Source organism: Pseudonaja textilis, chromosome Z (genome assembly GCF_049901715.1).
Source record: "Pseudonaja textilis isolate UNSWEBS1 chromosome Z, rPseTex1.2, whole genome shotgun sequence".
NCBI classification, from domain to species: Eukaryota; Metazoa; Chordata; class Lepidosauria; order Squamata; family Elapidae; genus Pseudonaja; species Pseudonaja textilis.
The window spans coordinates 39,484,316-39,509,656 of record NC_142008.1 but is presented as its reverse complement, the minus strand read 5'-3'; the positions used below and the strand labels follow the sequence as shown (position 1 = coordinate 39,509,656).

Below are 25,341 nucleotides of genomic sequence, written 5' to 3'. Positions count from 1 at the left end.
GGTAAATCCCCTCCTGCAGTGAAGGATTTATCACTGCTTGAATCCATATTAATCCATACTAATCCTGGAGGTTTTTACCACCAGGCGGGACAAGGATCTAATTGAAAGGCGGGTTGCACTGGTAGTTTCAAGGAGATGTCCACTTCATCAGGTCCAACAGGATCAAATTGTTCCTAGATAACCAGGAAAAATCTTTCCCCAGCATCTCGTACAGACCTTCACCCTTCATGTGTTTCAACTGGAAACAAATCCAAGTGATTTTTTTCTGTTAGGTGTTGAACAAATTCCTCTGCGCAATCCTAAAGATGTTCAACTGAGCTCCCCTGACCCAGAAGGGACCTGTTGACCCAGATTAGAGCTGTGGGGTGACATTTTGTGGACTCAATAAGGGCAGAGAAATTATGCTGTTTGATCACTCTTATTACCATGAAATAGGCCTTTGCAGCAGCTCAAAGTCATGTCTGGTCAGTCATCCTTTATCTTCCTCCAGTGGTGCTGTAGGAGTCTCTTAATCCTTTTCAGAACCCACAACTCCTCCATGAACCACAGGGAGAGTCAGAATGATGGCTCCAGAGAGGCCACATGAGTGCAATCCTGTCTAGAATCCTGGCTGCCCTTTGATTCCAGGTGACCAAGGTTTTGGCAGGCCATGAAACAAAACTTGTATGTATTCCAGTTCCCCCTGAAACCCAATTAGTTACAATTAGTCACTGGGGATGGACCAGGCCTCTCAGCAGAGAGGATGGCATAAGAGAATCTCATGGACACCAGGGTGTGATCTGACCATGACAGGGATGTTAGATTCTCCCACCTGATTATGTTGCCACTGTTCCAACAAGAAAATCCTATCTGGTGAATGACCACTGTTTCAAGTCGGGCCCAAGATTATCTACGATATGTCTATGACTATCATGGAGGCCATGAACTCCTGAACCACTTCTGAGATCACATTCAGGGGTGGCAAGCTGAAGTCCTCCAGAACCATAAGTCTGGAGAACATTACTGACAGTCCCGAGATGGCTTCTAGTAGCTCAGGAAGAGAAGCTGATGCAGTATTCCCAATTGATCCCAACTTCAAAAATAAGGTCTCATAACCAGGGACATGGAGAGCAAGGGCCATGAGAGCCAAAAGAGACTCTGTCATCCCACCTCGCCTATACTGGGGTCTCAGCTAATGCCAAACCTTAAATCTGGCTGAACACACCTCTAATAATAACCAATTAGAGATAAAACAGTCAACAAATATGAATATTCTCACAATTTTATTATCTGCACTGAATCCCCTAGGTAGGACACAGGAAAAAGATGGAATCCGTTAACTCAACTGGTATAGAAAATAATGCCAAAAAACATTTTGTAGGGCAGAAATTTATCCGTAAGAATAACCCAAATGGCATTGGCCTGGTTAAAAAAATTGATCATGAAAGGATGTCCAAATATGATTAAGTGAAAGAAAATTTTATTCTAATAAAGGGTGATTGTGGCAATTTTTTCATCTGCAATAGTTTACAAAATATTTCCTAGAGGACTGAAACAAGATTTCATACAGGTTTGAAAAATATAAGGAGATTAAATGAAATCACACACTTTACTTTTTTCTTTAATTTGCTATCATAAAACATGAAAAGTTAATGTTTTTATCCAAAAAGATCAAATTATTCTGCAACTCTTAAAAATATAGTGGTTTAGATATGTACAAACATTCAACGAGTTTAAGGGGGAAATGTGCTAAGCATAAAATACTAAAAATATTGATTGTATGAACACAGCTTTGAATGCCTATTGAAGAATTTAAAACAGTGAAAATTTATTAAGTAACAAAAAGGTCATAATTTTATTAAACATTTACTAATAGCTCTAAATGCAGTAATTTTCATAGTTTTAGTAGTATATTGGACATTTTAAAATTTGGATAATAAGGATAAATATGAATACTATTGTAAGGCTTTTCTGCAAAACATTTAATCACAACACAAGTATATTTTTGCAACAGATTAAAAACCCATGCTGCAGAAAGATATACATAAAATTATTGAAAAACATCATTTTATTAAGAAATGAACTTTAATATGTTAGAACAAGCAAGAAGAAAACTGTCATCCCACAACAAATTGAACACTGGCGACAAGTCTGCAAATTTTCTATGTGTTTATGAATTGTTAGCCAAGGAATAAATATTAACAGATACAACATATTTCGCTATATGCTAGATTGAGGAATAGGCCAAAGATTTATTCTAATCAGCTGCAATGCTGGTCACTAATTTTATGAAGCTTACATCATTCATGAAGCATTCTCTTGTCTGCATACTTTAATCAACCTTCACCTGTTATAATGCATAATGATACCCCAACCTAATCAAAATTTAAAACATTATGATCAAAGTGTGTTTGAACATGGTTTTCAAAGGTTTGCTGGTCATAATCAGGAGGAAACTGTTCACGGCACATTGGACACACCTTCCAGTGACTTTCAACATGTTCTTCAAACTTGCTTTGATCGTAGTTAGGAGGAAACATCATTTCACAGAGTGGACATTTCTTGATGTGCACAAAACTTGGAATAAAAAGACAAAGAATTGAAGATAACAGTGAGATTGAGACCAGTATTTGATCTCAAAGATATCTTTGTCACTGTTATTATCTAAGTGAATGGACATATCCAGCAATCTCAATAGCAATAGTATGTTAGACTGATATACCACTCCACAGTGCTTTATAGCAATTTCTGAGTAGTTTACAAATGTCAGCAAATTGCCCTAAACAATCTAGATCTCATTTTATTGACCTCAGAAGGATGAAAGGCTGAGGTAACCTTGAGCTGATCAAGATTCAACTCCTGCTGTGGGCAGAGTCAGCCTGCCATACTGCACTTACCATTGCACTACCAAGACTAATTAGTTTCTCCGTGCCATTGGACATAAAGGGTTTTTCCATTTAATCAAAGTACCTGTTCCTAATATTTATTCACTGTGTAGCATAATCTTCCCTAACCTCAGGATCCTCCTAGATATACTTCAACTTCTATATTTCTCAAAGAAGGGCGGACATTACTAAGAATTTGGGAAAACATATCTGGAAAAGTACACCAGTTTGGGAAAACTAGTAAATCTTCTCATGCACCAATATTCTTCAAGTCTTTTCATACACCAGCTATTCTAATCAACAATCATAAAGTATAGATGTTGTAATCTAAAAGCTTTTCAGGGTACCATGTCTTCACCTTGGTTTAATTATACTATTCCTTAACTACAATGGAGAAAGTTTAGAAATCTAATTAAGGTTGAATTAATTAATCATTTTAACTGATAAGAATTATCTATAAAAATAGAAAGCTGAAAATTTTCACAGTGGATTCAACATCTTAAAGAATATCGTTTTCAAATCACTGATTAGAATTAAGACTTTGTATAAGGTATACTCAAATTCTTGAAAACACTGGTATTATTCAGGCCACCTACATTTATGAACATGATAAAGAATGAGGAAATAAAGTGATAGATGAAGCATGAAATGAAAACAATAGAGGGATACTAAAGTGGAATTTATTTTGGATAAAGAATGATAAAACAGGTATTACTTTTAAGAATAGGGAGATGCAGGAACAGCAATATATATTCAAAGGAAGGGAGTGATGGCGCAGCAGTTAAAGATGTTGAGCTTGTCAGCTGGAAAGTCCATTCCAGTCCATTCCAGGTTCAAGATCCAAGCATTGCGCAATGGGGGAAGCTCCCATTACCTGCCCACCTAGCAGTTTGAAAGTATGCAAATGTGAATAGATAAATAGGTACCACTTGCTAAAAAGTAAGTGTCCCAGCATATAGTCATTTCACATGACTATGGAAAATGTCTAACAAAACTGGCTCTCTCAACTAAGAAAGGAAGATGAGCACCGCCCCTAGAACTGCCAACCTTTATTTTTATATTCAAAGGACCCAGTATTTTTTATCAAAATTCTAATTTTGGAAAATGAATGGAAAATCATTTATTTTTCCAACTGTAAACATTGAAATTCAACTCTTCTTAAGAATTCAAGACCTGGGACTTAAACTACTCCAAAGAAATGTCATTCATTTTTGTCCACAGTAAATGATCACACTACCATATAAAGTATAACAGTGAAAGCTGGCAAGAAATCTCTTATGTTAATTTGAAAACACAGCTTTAGTACCTTACCTAGAATCAAAACAAAAGCTTGTCCCATGTTCATGTAAGTGCAGATCTGATGGATCTGGAGCTGAAGGTGCACTTGCTTCATCAGTCTGCAAATTAAGTATTTGATTTTATTGAATGTATTTTGCTCACGGAATTGTCATTTTTATAATTACTATGACTACTTACATTCATAAGCCAACAAAATTCTAAATAATTCATTAGATATTTGTGTGAAATGGCATTTATCTTGACAGATTCACATTTTTGAGGCTATGTCATTTTCTTTATTGAAGCAAAAAGCAACAAAATGTATTCATGTTGACTTGAAGCTTTTCCTTGTCTTATCCCTGTCACTTGCAAATGCAGAAGAGCAAAAGTCTCTTAAAGGAACTGCTGAGGATGTAAGCTGTATGTTTTCTTGCAATACAATTAAAGCTTGGCAAGTGTTGCTAAGGAAGCTATGATGAGAACCACTTGCAAACCCAACCCTTCTCTTTTAGAGATGAAGAGAACACCCTGCATTGCAAAACATCATTTCAATAGAAAAACTAATGCTTTAATTAGCAACCTTAACAACAAAAGCTTCAGGACTACATTCCTGCACAGCCCCTCAAAGTAAAATGCAGTTTATTATAATACAAAGCAACCCCTCCATTTTATGAACAGCTACATTAAACAAGAAGTATGCTAAAGCAACATATGAAATAAATACAAAAGATATGGACAAGTTACTGATGTATACAGTTTCTTTACAAATTTGAGTGTGACACAACTGTAAATAGATGCAATTTGCAATGATATAATTTACCATTATCCTGCAGTGAGAGTTCTCGCCCAAACTATTTAATTTTGATAATTCCCCTTTTCATTTTTGTCACTGGTAATCATGCTAGCAGCATCATTAAAGACACACAAGCAGCCAGCCAGAAATAGAGTTGATTACCATGGTTAGCCCAACAGTGATTATTGGGGATTACCGTATATTCCAAATAATTTCACATTTTAGAAATTTATCCTGAATGTAAATGTATCCATCAACATCCAATGGGCATACATATCCAAGCTGCATTCCAACTGTCAGTGATTAGACACTTTCAAACAGGTATCATTATGAAATATTTAATGATATGATCTTCAGATAATGAAGATGATCTAATGCAGGAGTGTCACTCCTCCCCCCAGAAACAGTGAAGGACTTATTTAAAGGAATATTACTTAATCAGCTGTGCTATACCGGTGCTTGTCTGATCCCTATATACTAGTACAAAATAGTTAGCATCCTATTTTTTCTGTTAAATATATTTGCCTAGCCAGTTAATTCCCTTTTCCATTGGCAAGTTAAAAAGCCATAGTATAATATGTTAAAACGTCTATTTGATGTAAGATAAGAACGATTTCTGAGAACAGACAAGTCCCAAAGTTAGGTCCCATTTGAGCACATTAGGTTCCTTCTGCCTCATTACAAAAACTAAACTATGTCAGCAAAATGAGCACAAGACTTAAGCTCTGTTCCTCTTGGGTTTGCAAAAGAGTAAAGCACATAGACTAGAAAGAACACTCTCCTAATTAAACTGCAGCAGACATTTAGAGAAAAGAAAAACCTGTCACCGTACAATAGTATCTATACCAATAGTCACATTAAATGTGCAAAACATGAAATAAAGGTGGGCAGCTACACTATGCTCACATTCAAGATGTTAAATAGATCTAAAAGTTCCGAGAGTTTCAAAATTACTCCCAGTAATGGACTCAGAGGGCAAAAGGCAAGAAGAGGAGATAAAGTTTTCTTCATTATTAGTACTGAGCACCAAGGCTAAAATTGTACTGTCTGAACATTGATCAGTTTCTCAAAAGGTTAATTGTGCTGTCCAGACAGTTTAGAGTTAATGGGATTTGGGATAGTTAGGATTTGAGAGCTGTCCCCTTAAGGGAATGCATTATGGTAAATGTAATTAAGGTATCCTTGGAAATGTAGTCATGTGGACACATCTGTAATCCTTATTGGTCACTAAATTGATCCTTGTTGGGTTGGGGGAGGCTCCCTCACTCTTGCCTGAACACAGCCTCATGGTGGCAGCTCTACCCCTGCCTCTGCGACTATGGGATAGAAAGATTAATATCATTTACACTACGATTTCAACTATGCAAAGAATTGGACATTAGGTGCATCTCAACATAACTGTGAGTCACCTTGAGGATACCTAATATAATCCAATAAAAGAAACTTTGTATGGAAGAATTTGTAGAGTTATTCTATCTGTCTTTATATTCAGCAAGTGAATCATAAGACAGAATATTAATAGCAATTAAATGTAGCAAACTGGACTAAGTGAGAAATAGGTCATGATACCACAATAATTGCCATAGTTTATAAAGGACTTTTAAAAAATAATTCTTATTCAAGAGTTTATTAAAGACCACCACATAATGTTATCTATATTACAGCTTTATCACATTTTATTTGAGCTAGCAACTGTCTTCATGTGAAACAGGCATTTATAGAAATTAGTATGTTTATGTTTTATTTCAGTCATTCAGAAATACTGAAATAAAATCTTGATCTAAATTTTGTTCATGTGTGGGGAACATTTGTTAAATGTTTAATATTTGTTAAACGTTACTCTGTCATAAACACTATTGGATATACAAATACCATTACATTCTTTTGAATTTGAAATATAGATTTGTGTACAATATTCCAGTTAGGATAATTCTTAACATAAGCACCCCAGGCCAGCTGGAGTTTAAAAATTTCCAATTTTGGAACTGCATGTAGAAATTAGTGCTTAGGCCGTGTTTCTGATCACTTTAATCATTGAAAGAACATAGTCATTAACAACACTGAAAAAACCCCGGTTTGCAAGGCTTCGGCAGTGGCAGGGATTCGCGATACCACGCGATGCCTGCTGCGCTCGCTGCCAAGGTGCCCCCGATCCGTTTGGATTATGGGGATATAGCTGCCCCGTAGAGGCAGCTGAAGACAGGGGGGATCCGGATAGGGGTTTGGGGGGTGTCGCAGACCCCCTTCCCAGCCGGCAAAACCCCCTTTTCCCAAGGCGGAGGAGCGGCAGTCAGTAATGGCCGCCACAAAGAAACCTGCAGCTGGACAAGATTGTGCAAGAGGAAGAAAGTCGGAAGAGTCGTGAAAGTGGTTTTTGACTGGGATAAAGTAAGAGAAAGTACCCTGGAATCTGAAAGTTGCCAAAGATAAATTGTTTCCAGAGAGAGTTACAAGCGGCGAATGGAATTCTAAAAGGGAAAGTTTTTTTTTCTTTCTTTTCACTCTCTTTCCTAATGTGATAGCGGATGGAACTATAAGAGAAATCGGAAAGCCTGTATTGGAGGTAATTAAATGCTGAAGGGATAAGGATTTCTGAACATTTTAAAAAAACCTTTTTTGCTGTGAGTGGGAAGGGAGAGGAAAAACAATTGAAGCAGAATTTGAAAATAAGAAGATTGCCTGGAATTTCAAAGAGTTATTAAACATTAATAAGACTTCTAAAAGATATATTTTAAATGGAACTTTGTGACTAAATACTAACCCCAGAAAGTGAAAGTGGAGAAGGAGAAAGTACTTAAAAGGAACAGCTTATTTGGATTGCTTGGTGATTTTGGAACTTCTGAGAACTATCTTTGATTAAAAGCACTTGGGTGGTTGTTTGGAAAAACTTTTTTCTCTCTATAATGGCATCACTTGTGAATGGATTGAAACTTGAATACCAAAAATACAAAAAAGAACAAGAAGGGAAGGATTCTCTTGGCACTCTTTTTCAATTTTTAGAAATGGCGGTTTGTACTTATGAAAAGCTGACTGCGCAACAGGATGACTGGGATAAAGAAGAAGCCATTTTTGATGAACAAGCGACTTTAGTTGGGGAAGGAAAGGAGAAAGAGGAAAAGGAAAAGGGGACTTTAAGATCTGGAAAAACAACCAAAAAGAGAAGAATAAGGTGAAAAGTGGATACTATGTTAGAAAACAACATAAAGGAGGAAAGCAGAAGAAGAAAAGGGAGGTGGAGAGACAAGGGGGTAAAGAGGGCAAGGAGAAGAATAAGCAAGGGAGAAAGGAAGGGGTGAGATGCCTCAATGGTGGGGAGCAAGATGCAAAGAAACAAAAGTCTTTTAGAGATAATGGGTAAACTTTATTGAAAAAGGGATTCTGGAAAGGTACATAAGATTGTATTTTTATGTTTGTACTTAGAAATAATCTTAGAAAATTGGAAACAATATGTAATTTAAAATGTGATAAAATATTTAGTGTAACTTGGTGAAATTTTTGTCAAGAAAAAGAAAGCAATGAAATAAATGGGAGAATTAGAGTAGGAGAAGGGGGAACATTTCAACGAAACAATGATTTAAAATATGTGATGTGGGGGGGAAATAACTATGGAAAATAGGTGTTCTCATAAAAGTATGATATTTAACTGAAAAGTAATGTGTTAAGTGTTTAAGATATAAATGAATATTAATATTAATGAATAGATTTGTATTGGCATTAATAATATTGTATAATTTTAGAATGTACCAAACAGAATCCCAATGTAAGCTATGTATTTTATATTAAGTATTATAAATGTAGGGGAAAGAGATAAAGGCGTCATACTCCAATTAGTGTACAGGAGAAGTTTTGTTTAAAGAAGAAAGATAAATGGATAGCTGGAAACAGAACAGACAAAGAATAATAAATATTTGAATTGAGATGAGATAAATAAAATAAAACTAAGAAAATTTAAAAGAGATGAGAAGCTATAGAGAAAATTGAAAATGGTAATAAGATATGGAATGGTATACAAAATGAATATGAATTTGAATTTGTGTCTGTACGAAGAGTTGTAACCCGGGACCAAGCAACTTTCAGAAAAGATGTTTTTTATGTTTCTATGTTTTGTGTTTTTGTGTGTTTATGTTTGAGTTAATAAAACCTTGGAGGAATGTTAGAAGAGGATAATTGAGAATAAAAGATAAAAGAGAATAAAGCAAGTCAGAAGAAAAAATAAGTATAGTGAATAAAAACATATAAAATAAATATAGAAAAGAAATACAATTGAATAAAAGTAAAGGGAGAAATAATGAGAAACTTGAAAGGATATATATGTGTTTATAAGGAGATGTGTCAATGGTGTATAAAATGTTTTATTCGTTTTGTTAAAATTTACAATTAACTTTCAGAAAAGAGGTTTTATGTTCTTATGTTTTATGTTTTGTATGTCTTTAAAAATTAATAAAATTTGTTTAAAAAATCAACAACAACACTGAGTACAAAGTTAAAACCAATTCTGATATCTTTGAATAAATGCTGCAACTTAACACAAACATAATGGCTAATCTTCATGCAGCTAACTTTAATGAATCTTCTAAAGCAGGGGTGTCAAACTCGATTTGAGGACCACATCAGGTTTGTGTTTGGTCTCCGGGGGGGGGCGCCGCTAGAGTGGGTGTCGTCTGCTGGACACCACTCGTATTGGGGGCATCTGTGGTGGCCAAGTGCTAAGTCAGGATTTCCCTCAGACTCCTCTTTACTCTCATTATAATTGTCCTTCCTTCCTTCCCTCCCTCCTCATTCTTTCTTCTTCCTTCCCTTCTCTCCTTATTTTTCCTTCTTTGCTCTCTATCCAACTTTAATTCCTTTTCTTTCCCTTTCTCCTTTTGCTTTGTTTTTGGTTTGTTTTGATAGCCCTCTGCCAGTGAAAACAGAGCATGGGGGGACAGTTTTCGGCCATGATGGCCTCCTGCAGCCCTGTGCCAGAAAAAAATGGAGCTAGCAGAGGGTTGCAGGAGACCATTGCAGACAAAAACAGAGTCCTGGGGTGGGTGGATGGGCGCGTGCGGCCCTATCAAGCTCCATTTTCACTGGCAGAGGACTACAGGCACCTTTGCTATTACCAGGGCAGCCCTGTGGGCCAGATCTAAGCATCCCATGGGCCAAATCCAGCCTGAGGACCTTGAGTTTGACACCCCTGTTCTAAACCGAGATATTATGTTCACCTCATTTAAACTGGAAACTTTCAGAGATAAACATTCAGATATGTTTGGGTGGGAGATGGAGACATAACTTAAATATATAAAACATAAATGTTATTTTTACTTCAAACTTACTTTATTATCCTCAAGATCTTCTAAACTCTCAGGGCGACTGAAATTACGGGCAGGCTGACTGCATACCACATTATCTTCACGGTCCCAAGAGGCTGTTCTCATGGATGGCCTTTGGATGTCATCAGGATAAAAAGTATCATCTGCTCCATCTGAAATCATAATTAGGCGATGAACACCAGACTACATACAATGAAGCCTTTTCTGAAAGGCCATATTCCAAAAGACCTTTATCTTTAGTTATAATGCCACTTTTATTAAGTACTACAAATTAATTAAGTTGCTTTGAGAACCTGTGATATCTTTCCAATTGAATTTTCCTAGTACAACTAATTGACAAAAACTGAATCCTCAAACCTCTAGTTTCCTGGTTTGTGTAGGGATTTCCATAGTGCAGAAGTGGTACACTAGGTAATGTAGCAGGAATCTGCCCATTATCTTCAGAATTAAGATCTGGGTTGAGAAAATGTAGTGCCTGCTGAGAAATCTGTCCTTCCTTGATCCTTTCTGTTTGATTTTCTGGTCTCCTTCCAGGTTTCTAAAGAACGGTTGAAAAATAATACTATGATACAAGGAACAAAACAGTCTTTTAAGGCTGCTTTATTTAGCATTCTCTTTTCCCATTATCTATAAAGATATATTTTTAAATCTTCATATTTGCAGTACTATAAATGTCTAGCTTGATATTGTCTCTTGTTTTTTCCCATCCTTTAAATAACCTGATTTATGTTATACCAAAGAGTATAACATAACTAAAAAGTAGTAAAACTAAAATTTATGTAAAATTTCTTATTTAATATTGAACGTTTTAATTCTTAAAACTTTCTGAATTTAAACTTAAATTAATACCCTTATTTTATCTAAATATTTATCTAAACAATTTGTAAAATTGATAAATATTTTCTAAAATATAGATGTTATGTTATAATATATCATATCTTAATTTTCACTGAAAATACAAATTTATTCCCAGAAATGATACACCCGCATATCTTGAGGCTAGGGAGCTGCTTAACGGTTGGCATGATAATGATATGGCAGGGAACTGTGCAAATTATTATTTTTTCTTTTGTATAGAAACAATCTGTAAAAGTAAAGTATCATCATCACTATCATCATGGTTGAGATACTCTAGTTAACATACACATTGTATGAATTCTTTTGGTTATCATACAAACCTACTGTCCTATGTTCTTGTAGGCTTTACAAACAAGGTATCTAACAGTTTAAATGTTCTATGATAGAGTAGTATCTCAGTACTCATTGTTAATTGGTTCCAGGAGGTATAATGAATACTAAAAGTGATGAGTGCAACATGACTTACCACATAACCCTTTTTCCAGCCAGGTAGGACTTTGTGTCTGTCCCTTTTCCTATGTCAGTGACCTTCCTGACATGGCTGACTTCCTGCCTGCCCTCTGTGACCCTCCTCTTTTCTTTTGCAGTGATTTCCCTTGGCACGGTTGATTTCCAGTTCTTTTTACATGGGCAACCCACTTTTCCTATTGCACTGTATCAAGTATCAAACAAGCAATGACTACCAGGATATTTTCACATCAAAATGTGTTGAGTATCAAATTTGATGAGTTTTAAAGCAGTTGAGTACCAAGGTTCCACTGCACTGTTATAAACTCACATTTAATTATATCCCAAGATAATGTTTTTCTTCCAACTACTACAGTATTAACATTCTGGTTCTTATGCAGCTATTTGTAAAATAGTTCCAAGTGCCCATGACAGATATATACAGTTCACTGATATTAAATCAGTACCTTCTCATTGCCGAGAGCTTCCAGTTGAGATGTCAATTCATCTATCTGTCTGTCTTTTTCAGCCAACTGCATCTATATGAAACACAAATTAAAATATTAGTGTTTTAAGACAGCTCTACAGATATATTTTTAGCGTCAGATAATATAAAGAACCCTGTATTATCACTCACATGGAGAGCACATATTATAAATTATTGCTATAATTTTAATATATGCTCCCCATGTGGGTGATTGACATATCACATCATTATTTATTTGTTCTACCTAGTTCCTTATACTGACTGTATTTGATTTTCATACTTACATTTTGTTGAATTTTTAAGGGTTCTGCTGGTTTCCAAAAGATTACCTGTACCCATTTTATAGAATCATTATTGAAGCCAAATTTTTCTTAAGTATTAAGGCAAGGCAAAAAAAAATATTTAATTTCCTGAACTAAGTTGCTAACATAACTATTCCCTATTTATGTATTTTTTTAATATAACAAAAACAGAATCTTAGCAATGTAATTTTAGGGCTGTACTAAAGACTGTTCTCTCCTGCAATACTTTTCTTTCATGACAAAACAAAAGATTCTGCAATCACTTATTGTGTGGAAAACAATGAGCACTTTTCAAGTTAGGCTTCAGCATGTCATTTAGCTACACAAGGAAGACCATTTAAAAAAAATGGTCTTCCTTGTGTAATAAATGACATGCTGAAACTCATGTTCAGAAGAGCTTAGTTCTCTATCCAAATAGTCCCAAAGCCAGGCAAATAAATCATTCTGTATCATTAAAGCCAGTAGAGAAACAAAGAGGTGACATAGTCAGTGATAATAGTTCTATCACAGAAATTTGGCTTCAATAATGATTCTATAAAATGGGTACAGGTAATCTTTGATTTACTACCACAAGTTCCAGGAACTGGAACTTCCATTGCCAAGCAACAGAACTGTTAAGTGAATTGTGTGGTTAAATGAATCTGGCTCCCCACGCTGACTTTGCTTGCAGGAAGTCCCCTGGAAAAGTTGCAAATGGCAATCATGTGACCTCGGGATCCTGAAACTGTCATAAATACATGCTGGTTACCACTACCCAAATTTTGATCATGTGATCGTGGAATGTTGATATGTTCATAAATCACTTTTTTCAGCACCACTGTAACTTAGTCAGTAAACTAATGGTTGTAAGTCAGGGACTACCTGTAAACACTTCTGTTAATCACTAACTCTAATTTCCCTTGCAAAGTGAATATTTTAATTAGAACATTGTATATCCATATTAAAAATAATTGTTCAAATAAGGGTTAGGCTTACTAGATACTGGTCTTTCACCACAGCTAATTGTTGCTTCACGCTCTCACTAATTTTCACTTGCTCTTTCCATTTCAGTTCCAACTTGGCCAGTTCATCAGCATACATCGTACATTTCAATTTCTCATCCTATAGAAAAATTATAAATTATCATGGTTATTTTAATCCAGATTATTTTGGCCAGGTTTTTTTAACTGAGTATCTAAAAGCTGATTTGCTTATTCATTGCCTCTAATCATACATAATTTGACATTTTAGCTAAAGAATAAAACAATGAAACACTCTTCAAAATGTTTAATAGTCTTTTACACAAATGTGTTATTCTTGTTCTGCCAAGTGGTTTCATTTTGGGTTTTGGATCACTGCAAACACACTCCATAAAGTTTTGCAACTATAAAGTACACCCTATATCCAGAAACAGAAATCAATTGCCCTTAATTTCAATTATCTGTTATTGTAATCTGTTATGAAATATTATCAAGTGCTAGTAAAAATGAAAGACTAAGAGCAAATCATCTTCAGAATACTATCTGATACTAGCCATATTCATTGAATTAAATAATTCATTCCCTTCAAGAAAAGCCCAGAACTCTCTACTTCTTTATTTTCTCATTTCATATTATTTGACACATAATTTATTATCCTATTTCTTTGGAAGTTTATTTTTCATCCCTTTTTTATATTGGCAAACCTGTATATGGGAAAAAGTACACATTCAGAGCTTCCAACAATTGTTTTAAAATTATTTTTGTACAACTGAATAAAAATAACCTTAGATGCTATGAGGTCCTATCATATAAGTGACCTAGATAATGCAAATTTATGAATATTTAACAACAATAGATGAATATAGCAGGACTTATTTCTGAGCAACCATAGATATGAAAGTGCAGGTTTCCTCACCAAAAGAATAAATATCATAGTTATGTCATAAATATATTTTGCTATGTATAGCCCAGGTCTCTGTTCCTTAAATGAATTATGAAGATATTAACTTACTAGAACTTTTCAAATACTTCAAGCCAAATATGGACCTAAACATACTAAAAATACTGAGTTTTTTATGATGACTCCCTAGCTTCTGCTTTATTCTATTACTAGTTTCTGTTTTACTTACTGACAGCATCGGCTTGCAATTCATAAATTTCACTGTTCTGTCAGAAATTTCCTTATTCTTTTCATGATCTTGTTCCTTTTCTGAAAACTCCAAAACTGTATCAGATGAAATGATGCTAACTGCATATATTGAAGAAAAATATAGCTTTAAATGAATAGTTCTAATTAAAATGAAGTCTGTTTACATTCTGATGACAACATATTCAAGGATACCAGAGATTTATATTTACTGATTTTGATAAAGGAAGCCCAAGCATGCTTAAAGCTGAAAATAAATCAGCATTTTTGAAAGACTGACCCCTTTCCCTCCCACCAGCCCCATGACTACAAAATTATTAAAGCAGGTTGAACCAGAAGGTGGTAAGTGAGAACAAATAATCTCCTCTTTTTCCATGAAAGGGAACAGGGAATAAGGACACTTGAACTAAAGTGAATTACAAAGCACTCGATTCTGCAAACAGGACAATTCCCCAGCTCCATTCTCCATCCTTTTCTGGAAAGATAACTGAAATGGATAGGCTACCCAGGTTAGACTGGCAAAGAAGAGCTGTGAGGCGGAAAACAATAGACAGTGTTTTCACTTGCCTTCTTGTGACAACAGCATTTTTAGTCATTATAAAAAAAAAGCAGTATAGCTCTGAAAAATAAAAATTGACAAAAATTTCTTGCCAATTTTTGTTTAAAAAAAAACGAGCAGGGATGCAGTTTAAGTTTGTTGCCATTCTTCAAGGCTAAAGATTAGATCTACACAGCACAGACATCAATCACAGTCAGTGGAGGAAAAAGTCCCCTAATCTTGCTAGATTGTCCTTTCTGGTGCCCAAAAAAGCAGAGAAAGACCAATCATGGCTGAAAGAGTGCTGCTGGCATTCTATCAGGTATAACCGGAGCCAGAGTCCATAAGCAGACAGAAATAGCCCACCACAAACTATTTCACCTCATGATCCTCTCAAATTCCTTAAATCTAGTTTTGTAGTAGCACAGATAAAAAGAGCTGAGCTCTCATCATTTCCCAACCATAGCAAATGACTAGTAATCTTCTTTAAAAAGGAACCAGAGAAAAAAGCCACAAGGGGAACGTAGACAAAGATTTGCAAACCATAGCTAAGTGCAATTTGGAACTGGGAAGTGATTATTCCTTGCAAGTTATAAGTTCTGATCCTGCCTATCAGAAAAAGGAAGATCAGTATCCCATTACAAAGTACTTTTCACCATTAGTAGAACATTACTGCTTTCTGTTATAAAAATGCTAAGAAATAAGACATTCTAGTTATAAACAGTAAGGTTGATGGGATATGTTTAATACACATGATATAGTTAATTAAAATCTACAATTTCAATATCATGGCAGAAGATAGCATGGAATAGAAATATATATATATTTTAATACTCATATTTAACTAAATCACAGACCAGGGATAATTTAAGTACTCTCATCTACTAGAATCAATACCATAGAAAGAATTGCTACACAGATGAAGTTTTTGCATTTTTTTAAAAAAAAACTCTAACTAAAAAACAAAACATGAAATTCCTAGGCTGTTTAAAGACATTTGACAAATCTATTTCCATGCTAAAAAATGTCCATGCTTGTAATTAATTCATTTAGATTTGCATTCTGTGTCAACATATTAGCCCTGAGTACACTCTGATTTTAAGTTTTCCAAGAGTTACCAGTGGAAGAAAAATACATACTATATATGGTTTGGGGGATTTTTAGATTTCAGCTTTATTTTTCTAAGGGAGCACAGAAGGAGCTGATACCTGGAGATGCGGGTAATGTTTTATCACCAGTTTCGGCTGTAGAAGTTTCATTTTTTGAGCCATCTGTCAAATTCAGTTGATCCCTTGAAGTTTTCTTTATGAAAAAGATTTTATTTAAAATATTTCTTTCATTAAAAAGATTCTAGGGCAAGTTCTTCAAACAAATATAATAAAAATAATCCTTAAGATATAAAACAAATTAAGCAAAATCAAAACTTTGTCTTAAGAATTTTTATCTAAATACCTAACCAAAAAGGGAACCTTTAATACAATTACTATGTAACTTGACATAACTGAACAATATCTGCGGGTCCACCTTTTTACTCTATAGCATGGCTGTGATGCAAAGATTGCAGTGAATACTCTGCAGCAGATCAAGGGACATGGATGCACCGTTAAATTCTTTATTTTAAAAAATGGAATATAGATGGTCCTTGACTTATAACTAATTGAGTCAAGTTGTAATTAATATAATTAATGGATCATATGTGACTAGAGCTGATTTTATGACTATTTTTACAGCAGTTGTAAAACAAATTTGTTCCCTTTGAGGCAGTTTTTGCCAGAAACCAAAAGAAAAGGCAATTTCCGGAAAAAAAACAACCCTAGTAAATTGTGATCATGTGACCACGGGATACTGCAGGTTGTTCTAATATTCAGATTATGATTGTAAGTAATATTCCAACACCTTTATAACCCACCATTCTATCACAACTAACTACCTATTTTAGGTAAAATAACCTAAAAAATGTGACTCAGGGGTATGATAAGCATAGTATTATAAATCTATTATTTAAAAGTATTTGCATACATATCTGATTTGAAAATCAATTCCAGATAGAAATATATTTTGAAATACTAAATATTAACATATACAGATAATTGTATAGGTGGTCCTCAACTTAAAAGTTTAGAGATGTCCAAAGTTACAACAGCACTGAAAAATGTAACTTATAACCGTTTTCAGAGTTACAACCTTTGCAGCATCCCCATGATCATGTGATTAAAATTCAGATGAGTGCCAACTGATTCATATTTATGACCACTGCATTGTCCCAGAGTCATGTGATCAATTTTTGTGACCTTTTGACAAGTAAAATTAATGGGATAGGCAGATTCATTTAACAACCTGATTAATAACTTGTCAACTGTAGTGATTCACTTAACAACTGAGGCAAAAAAGGTTGCAAAATGGGCAAAACGCACATCAAATGTCAAACAACAGAGAACAAACAACAGAAATTTTGAGCTCAGTTGTGGTCATAAGCTGAGGTCTATCTGTATTCACTCTGAATTTTATTACTTTTTAGTGATTAGTGATGAAAAGACCATCACAAAGGGGAAGCTTTACTTATATACTGTAATATTTAAGTATTTATAATAAAATTTGAAAATATAAAAGACAGATTAAAAATTAAAGTATAGTAGGACATTGCAGATATTGAACAGTTCAGTATTAAAATTCAGCTACTGGGGTGTGATTATCTTCCTATCAGTAGAACAAAATGGTAATATAAACTTAGCCTTATTTCTTTCCCTTAGCCAACAATAATTCTTTTATCCAAATATACCTTTAAGTAATTTATATTTATCACTCATGTGCAAAATTACTATTTTGCAGTAATTCTAAACCTATTTCTAAGAGGACTGCCTTGGTAAATGACTAAAGGGAAACTAGGAGAAATAATATAAATCAAATTACAAATAGCTGTTGGAATATTTAATAAAGTAGGCCATCTTATTTGCATCACAAAATTTAGCCTAGCAAGATTTGATAGTCTTAAGAATCATCCATCATGTTGTATTTTTAAGCCAATACATTTAGAGTGTATTGTGTATTCATTAATTTGTTCTTTCAGGTACATAAGATTCAGATGAAATTATGATCAATAAAAACTCATTAACAGAAAAAAAACAGAACTACATTTACTGCAGATATTACAATTACACTATCTAGGAGAATTGGGATAAAGATTTTAGCCTATATAAAAAGGAGGAAATTCCTGTTGTAATGGAGAATATATGTGCTGTTCCTCATAATAATTGAGGATTTCATTCTGCTATCGGAAGACAAAGATCAATTATATAATTACTTTTGCTCAGTTGATGAGAACTTATTCTGACAAATCATGAACAGATACAAAATTATCCATTATTACGTTCTCTAATACATAATTATTAATAAACTAATTACTAATGTACTAATGTATATTTTCTTCTTCCTTAAATAATATATTACACTTTTCTAAAAGGCAATTACACTTTTTCAGGTATCATCCGACACTGCAGTAAAAATGCTATCCAAGTGTTCAAAAAATATTAAGATAAATGATAAACTTTAATAGACAACTGTCAGCATTCTGGATAAGGATTAACAAGAAGTTGCAAATATAAATGGAGTAGGTTACTGCATGTTTGCATGTATTATATATAGGTATGACTCTCTTCTACTGTGCCGTAGTTCCATTAAATTGCCTGTCTTACTTCCAATAAATTTTAGAAGCTTGTAATAAAACATTCATGAAACTTATGTTACCCAGCTTTGAGTAACTGTGTGAACTTTCACTTTTCCAAAGATACACATTCTGTTGTCTGCTTCATCCAAAACGACTGTATAAAACAGTGGTCAGGGAACAGGGGTAAATTACCCCAAATGGGGTAAAAGTGAAAATCTGGGGGTAATGAGGAGGTTGCGCTGGCCAATGGCGGAACTATCGGCATAGCAGCAGTTATTAAAACACCCTTGAGGCAAATTTATCCCCTCCACCCCACCCTTGTTTCCTGGGTCGGAAATGACTCCAGGCTAGATTCTGCAAGAGCCGCGCCGCCCGTTTTTTAGGGGAAGGCGAGCTTCTGGCATAGGGCAGAGCATTTTGGGAAAAGGGACGCTTTCCCCCGCGCTGCGATGACCGCACGCTTTTCGCTGCGCAGTTTGTGTCACCGTGGCTCCCAAATATCATCCTCCCTTCCCGCTTCCTCGCCCCCAGGCCCTGCCTGCCTGCCAACCAGCCAGCCAGCCCGGCTCCCTCCCCGAAGCCTCTCATCACTGCCAGGCACACAGGAAGCGAAGAGGCACCTGCAACTGCCGCCTTGGCCCGAGAAAATTCCCAGAAGCCCTCGGGAAGCCTGGTGACATTTCATTCCCTGGAGCGAGCTATCCCGCCTTCTTCCCAGCCGCGGGGGAGGGCACCTCCTCCCGCCTCGACCTCCAAATTATGTGTCAGCAGCCTGAGGTGGCCGGGAGGGGAGAGGCCGGGAGGGTAACGTCTGCGTTTATAAATTTTTGGGGGTAAGAGGTAAAAAAGTTCCCTGACCCCTGGTATAAAAACATAACTTACATTCTGGTTAATAAGTTTATTGACTTGTTTTTGCAGCTTCTGGCATTCTTTAAACTTTTCCTTGTAATGATCAGCAGCCATCTGTAGACGGAGCTTTAAATCTTCAACTTCTCTGCGTAGTTCTCTCTCTGCAACATTTGATGTTCCCTTTCCCGAAACAAGAACATATGTATTCTTTTTGAAAACAATGAGTCGTTCTCCCCCCACACCCCCAATATTTAAGCTTTGAAGTCAATATATTGGATCCAGATTTAGGAAACAAAGATTCAACAAGAATCTTGCAAATTGCCAAACAAATTAAAAAATGATTTCAAGAAAGAAAGCAGGATCTTGAGAAGGTGACAGAATTTGAAACAATTATACAAAACCAAAGATGAATCAGGACGAATACATAAATAACACATTGGAAGACATATTGAAATATGGGACAGAGTTAGAACAAATCAAAAATTGTATGACAATATGGATGAAAAGCTTTAAAGAATTAATGTATAACAATGGGAAAAGCTTTTGGGGAAAAAATCAAAGATATTCCCCACATAATAAACAAAATTATCATATAAGGTGGTTATGTAAAACTGGTCAAAATTATTTAAAGAAAATAGATGAAAATTATTTTTAGAAATTACATAAAATTCAAACTGAAATCCAATTAATGGATATAATTGCAGAAAACAAATGAAAAATATTACAAATTATTAAAATATGTACTGATAGATACAAAAACGAGTTTGGAACAACATCGAAAAAGAGGAATTTATAAATTATTTTTGGGTGGGAATCTCTATCTATCTATCTATCTATCTATCTATCTATCTCACTATATCTATCTATCTATCTATCCATCCATCCATCCATCCATCTACCTACCTACCTACCGCCCATTACACAAGTCTTATCAAATTTCCTTATATACTATATATTATATAAAAAAGGCAAATTTAGGTATTTGCAATATAGATTTTATAGAGAGAATATGCTTAGTATTGTTTATTTTATTATATTGTCATTTTAATGTAGTTTTTTTTCTTTGTAAATAAAAATATGTAACAAAAACAGTTTATTTCCTACTGGTGCAATGTCTATAGTGGATTGACAAAAACATAAAAAAGAAAAATTGTTACTGGCTTCAGCTAAATGGTTTTATGCTACAATACTATCTCCGAGTAAGATAATTATCCTAAAGAGAAGTAAATAATTGATATGGAGTAATATAATTATCCTGTATTTTCTGCTTTAGAAATTTAAGCCAAATTCCAAGGAAATTCTCCCCATCAAAGCAAATGTTAGATTACAATAAATTACATAATTAGCTTTAATAATGCAGAAACCTAAAATGAATTAATCCAGTTTATATTAACGCGATGGAAGTTATGTATCCTACCCAAGATTATTATAATTTCAAAGTGGAACTCTGACATTTTAAAACATATGAATATGTAAGAAGCATTTAAATCTCCAAGTTCGATCTAAATACACTTTATTATACTGTTAAATGCCCACAGGTTGTTAAGGTAAATACTTAAATGGAATAGAAATCTAAAATCTGCTGAAAGTTATACAAATAATTTTGTATTAACTGACATCATAGCTTTATAATTAAATGTAAGAACAGAACATCCTTTTTTACCTGTTCAATGGTCGCAGAAGAGATCTTTTTAAGTTCAGCTACTGCATCATTCCATTGTTTCTTCAATTTTTCATTTTCAAGTCGAGCACTATGAAGATCTACCATTGTTTTATCACGCACATTTACTGCATCACTTAGTTCCTTTGACATGAAAAGAACTTCCTGCCTGCTTGCCTGAATTTGATCCTCAGCTTTCCGAAGCTGCTCTTTTAAAAAACTTGACTCTTCCTAGAAAAATAAAAAATGAAATGTAATTATTATTCTTATTGTCTGCTATTTTGAAACAAAAAGGAAACCGTATTTCCAAGGCATAAATATTAGTGATGTATCAAATTCTCCAATTGTTGGAGATTATAGCCATCTGCTGTTGTCCAGGACTCTAGCAGTCTGTCATGTATTACTCAAGCACGCAACAGTGAGCTATTTTTAATTGACATCTGGTAGTGATGCTATCTAAACCACATTTTTCTATTTTATCAAGTAGTAGGTTATGGTCTACCTTATCAAATGCCTTACTAAAGTTCAAGTAAATTATATTGACAGCACTCCTTTGGTCCACTAATTTTGTCACTTCGTCAAAGAATGCAATAAGATTAGTCTGACATTATCTGTTTTGAAAAACCCATGTTGGCTTTTGGTTATTACTTTGTTGGCTTCTAGGTGTTCGCAGATTCGTTCCTTGATAATCTTTTCCAGAATCTTCCCTGATATTGAGGTCATGCTGATGAGTCTGTAGTTTCTTGGATCTATTCTCTTTTTTTTGAATATGGGAACTACATCAGCATTTTTCCAGTCCTCTGGCAGTTCTCTGATGCTACCGGATCTTTGAAAAATATACTCCAGTGGTTTTGAGATCACATCTGCTAGTTCCTTCAGAACCTTGGGGTGTAATCCATCTGGTCCTAGTGATTTGAACTTGTCTAGCGTAAACAAGTGCTCACTTACCGTGTTTCTCACAAAATAAGGCTGGGCCCTTTTTTTTTTTTTTTGAGCCCTGAAAAAACGGCTAGGACGTCTTTTGGGGGTGAATTAATTTCTCTCCCCGCACACCAGCACCGTCTCCAACAACAGCATCTGAGTCGCTCCCGCTTTTCCCTCGTCCCCGTAACAACAGGAAACATTTTGAGGTACCTGGGAACGCCACGTGCTGCATTTTGGTTTAATCCCGAGCGGCCGGGTGGGCGTGAGAAGAGCCGAGTGAGCGTCTCTGCTGCTGCTACTCTTGGTGCTCTAGCCTCGGGCTCTACAAATTTGCAGAAGTCCCGGTGCACAGCCCACTCCTGCATTCCAAGTGCCCGGGCCAAGCTGCAGCTTTCCCTCTCTCGCCAGCACCGTCTCCAATAACAGCGGCAGCAGCGGTGGGGACTGTGGAAGTTACGGAAGCAGCTCACCCACCCGAGAAGTGGCTGAAACACTTCCACAGTTCCCGCCACTGCTGCCGCTGTTGTTGGAGATGGCGCTGGCAAGAGGGAAAGCTGCAGCTTGTCCTGGGCGCTTGGAATGCAGGAACAGGTTGCGCACTGGGACTTTTGCAAACTTGCAGAGCCCGAGGCTGGAGCACCAAGGGTAGCAGCAGCAGAGACACTCACTCGGCTCTTCTCACGCCCACCCAGCCGCTCGGGATTAAACCAAAACTCAGCATGCAGCGCTCCCAGGTACCTCAAAATGGTTTTTTTCTGTTTTTACGGGGACAGGGGAAAAGCGGGAGCGACTCAGACGCTGTTGTTGGAGACGGCGCTGGCGAGAGAGGCACCAGCACCAATGGGAACTGTGGAAGCTACAGAGGCCTGAGAAGCAGCTGAAACGCTGCTGGACATCCACACCGACGGCACCTGCCTGCTGACCTGGGTAAGGGAGGGGCAAAGGAGTCCTCTGTGCTCCACCATGATTGGCTGTTAGGAGCGGCTGATGGTGAGGCGTAGCTGCCTGCGGGGCACTCCTAATGGCAAGTTACCCCCGCCTCCCCTCCCAATTTTGCATGTTTTAAACTAGGCCTAAATTTGGGGGGAAGGGCTTGATTTCATTTTATGCCTAGAAAACATGCTGGGTCTTCCTATGGGGGGGCGTATTGTTGGAGAAACACGGTACCATTTTCTTTGCTATTTTAACTTGTGTTCCCAATCTGTTTTTTGTGTTGTTTTTGATAAGTTGGACTGCTGCTTTTTTCCTTTGTGTAAAAACAGATTCAAAAAATGAGTTAAGTAGTTCTGCTTTCTCCGTTGCTTGTCACCTTCTTGCCACCTTTTCCTAGAAATGGACCAATTGTTTCCTTTAATTTTTTTCTTGTTTTTAACATATTGGAAGAAGCTTTTTTTGTTATTTTTTTACTTTTGTCGCAAGCCTTTGTTCATTGTGAGGCTTAACTGTCCTTACTTCATCTTTGCAGGCTCGGTCTATTTGCTGATAAAAACTGCCTTAGTGCCTTAGTTATGTGCAGCTCTTTCCACTTTTATACTTGTCCTTTCTGTCCTTCAATTTGTCAGAGAGTTCTTTGGAGCTATCCTGGTTTCTTTTGAAAGCTGTTATTTTTCTTCTTCATTGGTATTGTGTTAGACTGGGCTTTTATAATCTCACTTTTCAAAATTTCCCAAGCTACTTAAATTGTTTTCCCATTGAGGATTCTCATCCATTGGAATCCTTCCCAAGCTCTAAGTTTACTGAAATTAACTCTCTTAAAGTTCAAGACTCTAATTTGACTTTGTTCTATTGCTTGTGCTTGCATAATGTTGAATTCCAATACTGCATGATCACTCCCCCGCAAGGTTCCTGTAGCTTCAATACCTTCTATTGTTTCATCTCTGTTAATGAGAATTAAGTCCAATATGGCTGATCCCCTTGTTCCCTTCTCTACTTTTTGGATAACAAAGTTGTCTGCTTGGCTTGTTTGTTCTTCAACTTGGTGCAGAGTTTGTCTCCCAGCTGATGTCAGAGTAGTTAAAATCCCTCATTACTATTGTGGTGTGCTTCCTACATACTTTAGTTAACTGACTAAAAAAAAGTTCATCTACTTCCTGTGTTTGGTTGGGTGGCCTATAGTATATACTGACTCAAATGCATTTCAGGTAGTTTTTATCATTGTTGTGCTCTATTTCTGTAGAGATGTAGTTATTTCTTATATATAGTACAACTTCACTTCCTCTTTTATTTGGTCTATTTCTTTTAAATAATTTAAATCCCTCTAGTTATACATCCCATTCGTGGGTTTTATCCCACCAAGTTTCTGTAATGGAAACAGTATCATATCTTATCAATATCATATTTAAAACAGATGGGCTTCTCAGAAACTGAAGACTTGGAAAATCACATTTTACAAGCCAGGAAAAAAAACTGTGGACATCTTAAGACAGGGCTGTCAAACTCGTGGCCTACAGGCCAGATGTGTCACATACCGGCCATGCCCATGCCTGATTTAGCAAAGAGAACAGGTCATGATATGTCACATGATGCAGCCATGACGACTTGAGTTTGACACCCCTGCCAAGATTAAAAAAGAGTAAGCTACTATAATTACTTCACACTTATCCCTAGCAGGCATGATATTCCCCTCTGAAAAAAAAATCTGAAAAGTAGCCAGGGGTGCAGGGGTTGCCTAAGCACCCACTAAGCATCTGATCAGCTCCCCACCCTGACCTCAACTAACACACACACCTTTCTCTCTTTCCTCTCCCTGCCACCTCCCCTCCAGGTCTTCCCCAGAGACCCCTCCCTGCATGGAAGCCTCAGCTGGTGCTTTCGGGCTCTTCCTCGTCCCCCTGCATGAGATCCTCCGAGCTGTGGGCTAAAGGTGGCAGGGCTTCTCCGGGCTGCCAAGATCCCAAATTGTAATTACTGACTCTGGACATACTGCAACGGCTACAATTTTGAGACTGGGTCTTGAGCTTTCTTTTAAGTGCCATTGTGAAATTTAAACACTTACTAAATAAATGATTGGTAAATGAGGACTATGTGTACTACACCTGTTTTATTAGCAAACATTTAAAAGGTTTTTGTGCACTGTGTTTTGGTTTTATATCCTGAGAGCCCACGCGAGTCCTCATGTCAAACATATTCTTCAACTTAGAAGAATGTATGTAGCACTGTCACTAAGTCATATGCCAAAAGGTGATAAAAGGGTATTGGAAAAAATACATAGTATATATATATTTTTTGGGGGGGAAGTATACCACAAATCTACAGTTGC

General features: G+C 36.0%; 1 protein-coding gene across 2 annotated transcripts in view; it reads right to left on the bottom strand.

Moving 5' to 3' along the window:
• Window positions 1-1,576: 1,576 nt before the first annotated feature.
• Window positions 1,577-25,341, bottom strand: part of TAX1BP1 (Tax1 binding protein 1) — a 54,321-nt gene continuing 30,556 nt past the window's right edge. Inside the window, exons 9-18 of one of the 2 annotated variants that reach the window (XM_087918372.1) lie at window positions 21,162-21,389; window positions 19,532-19,678; window positions 16,194-16,287; window positions 14,431-14,549; window positions 13,317-13,442; window positions 12,020-12,091; window positions 10,605-10,785; window positions 10,251-10,399; window positions 4,176-4,261; window positions 1,577-2,556 (exon numbers count right to left, since the gene is read on the bottom strand). In XM_087918372.1, coding sequence (XP_087774498.1) covers window positions 2,355-2,556; window positions 4,176-4,261; window positions 10,251-10,399; window positions 10,605-10,785; window positions 12,020-12,091; window positions 13,317-13,442; window positions 14,431-14,549; window positions 16,194-16,287; window positions 19,532-19,678; window positions 21,162-21,389 — 1,404 coding nt within the window. In that variant the 3' untranslated portion in view covers window positions 1,577-2,354. The remainder of the gene's footprint in view (window positions 2,557-4,175; window positions 4,262-10,250; window positions 10,400-10,604; window positions 10,786-12,019; window positions 12,092-13,316; window positions 13,443-14,430; window positions 14,550-16,193; window positions 16,288-19,531; window positions 19,679-21,161; window positions 21,390-25,341) is intronic. The other variant, XM_087918373.1, reaches the window with a different exon arrangement.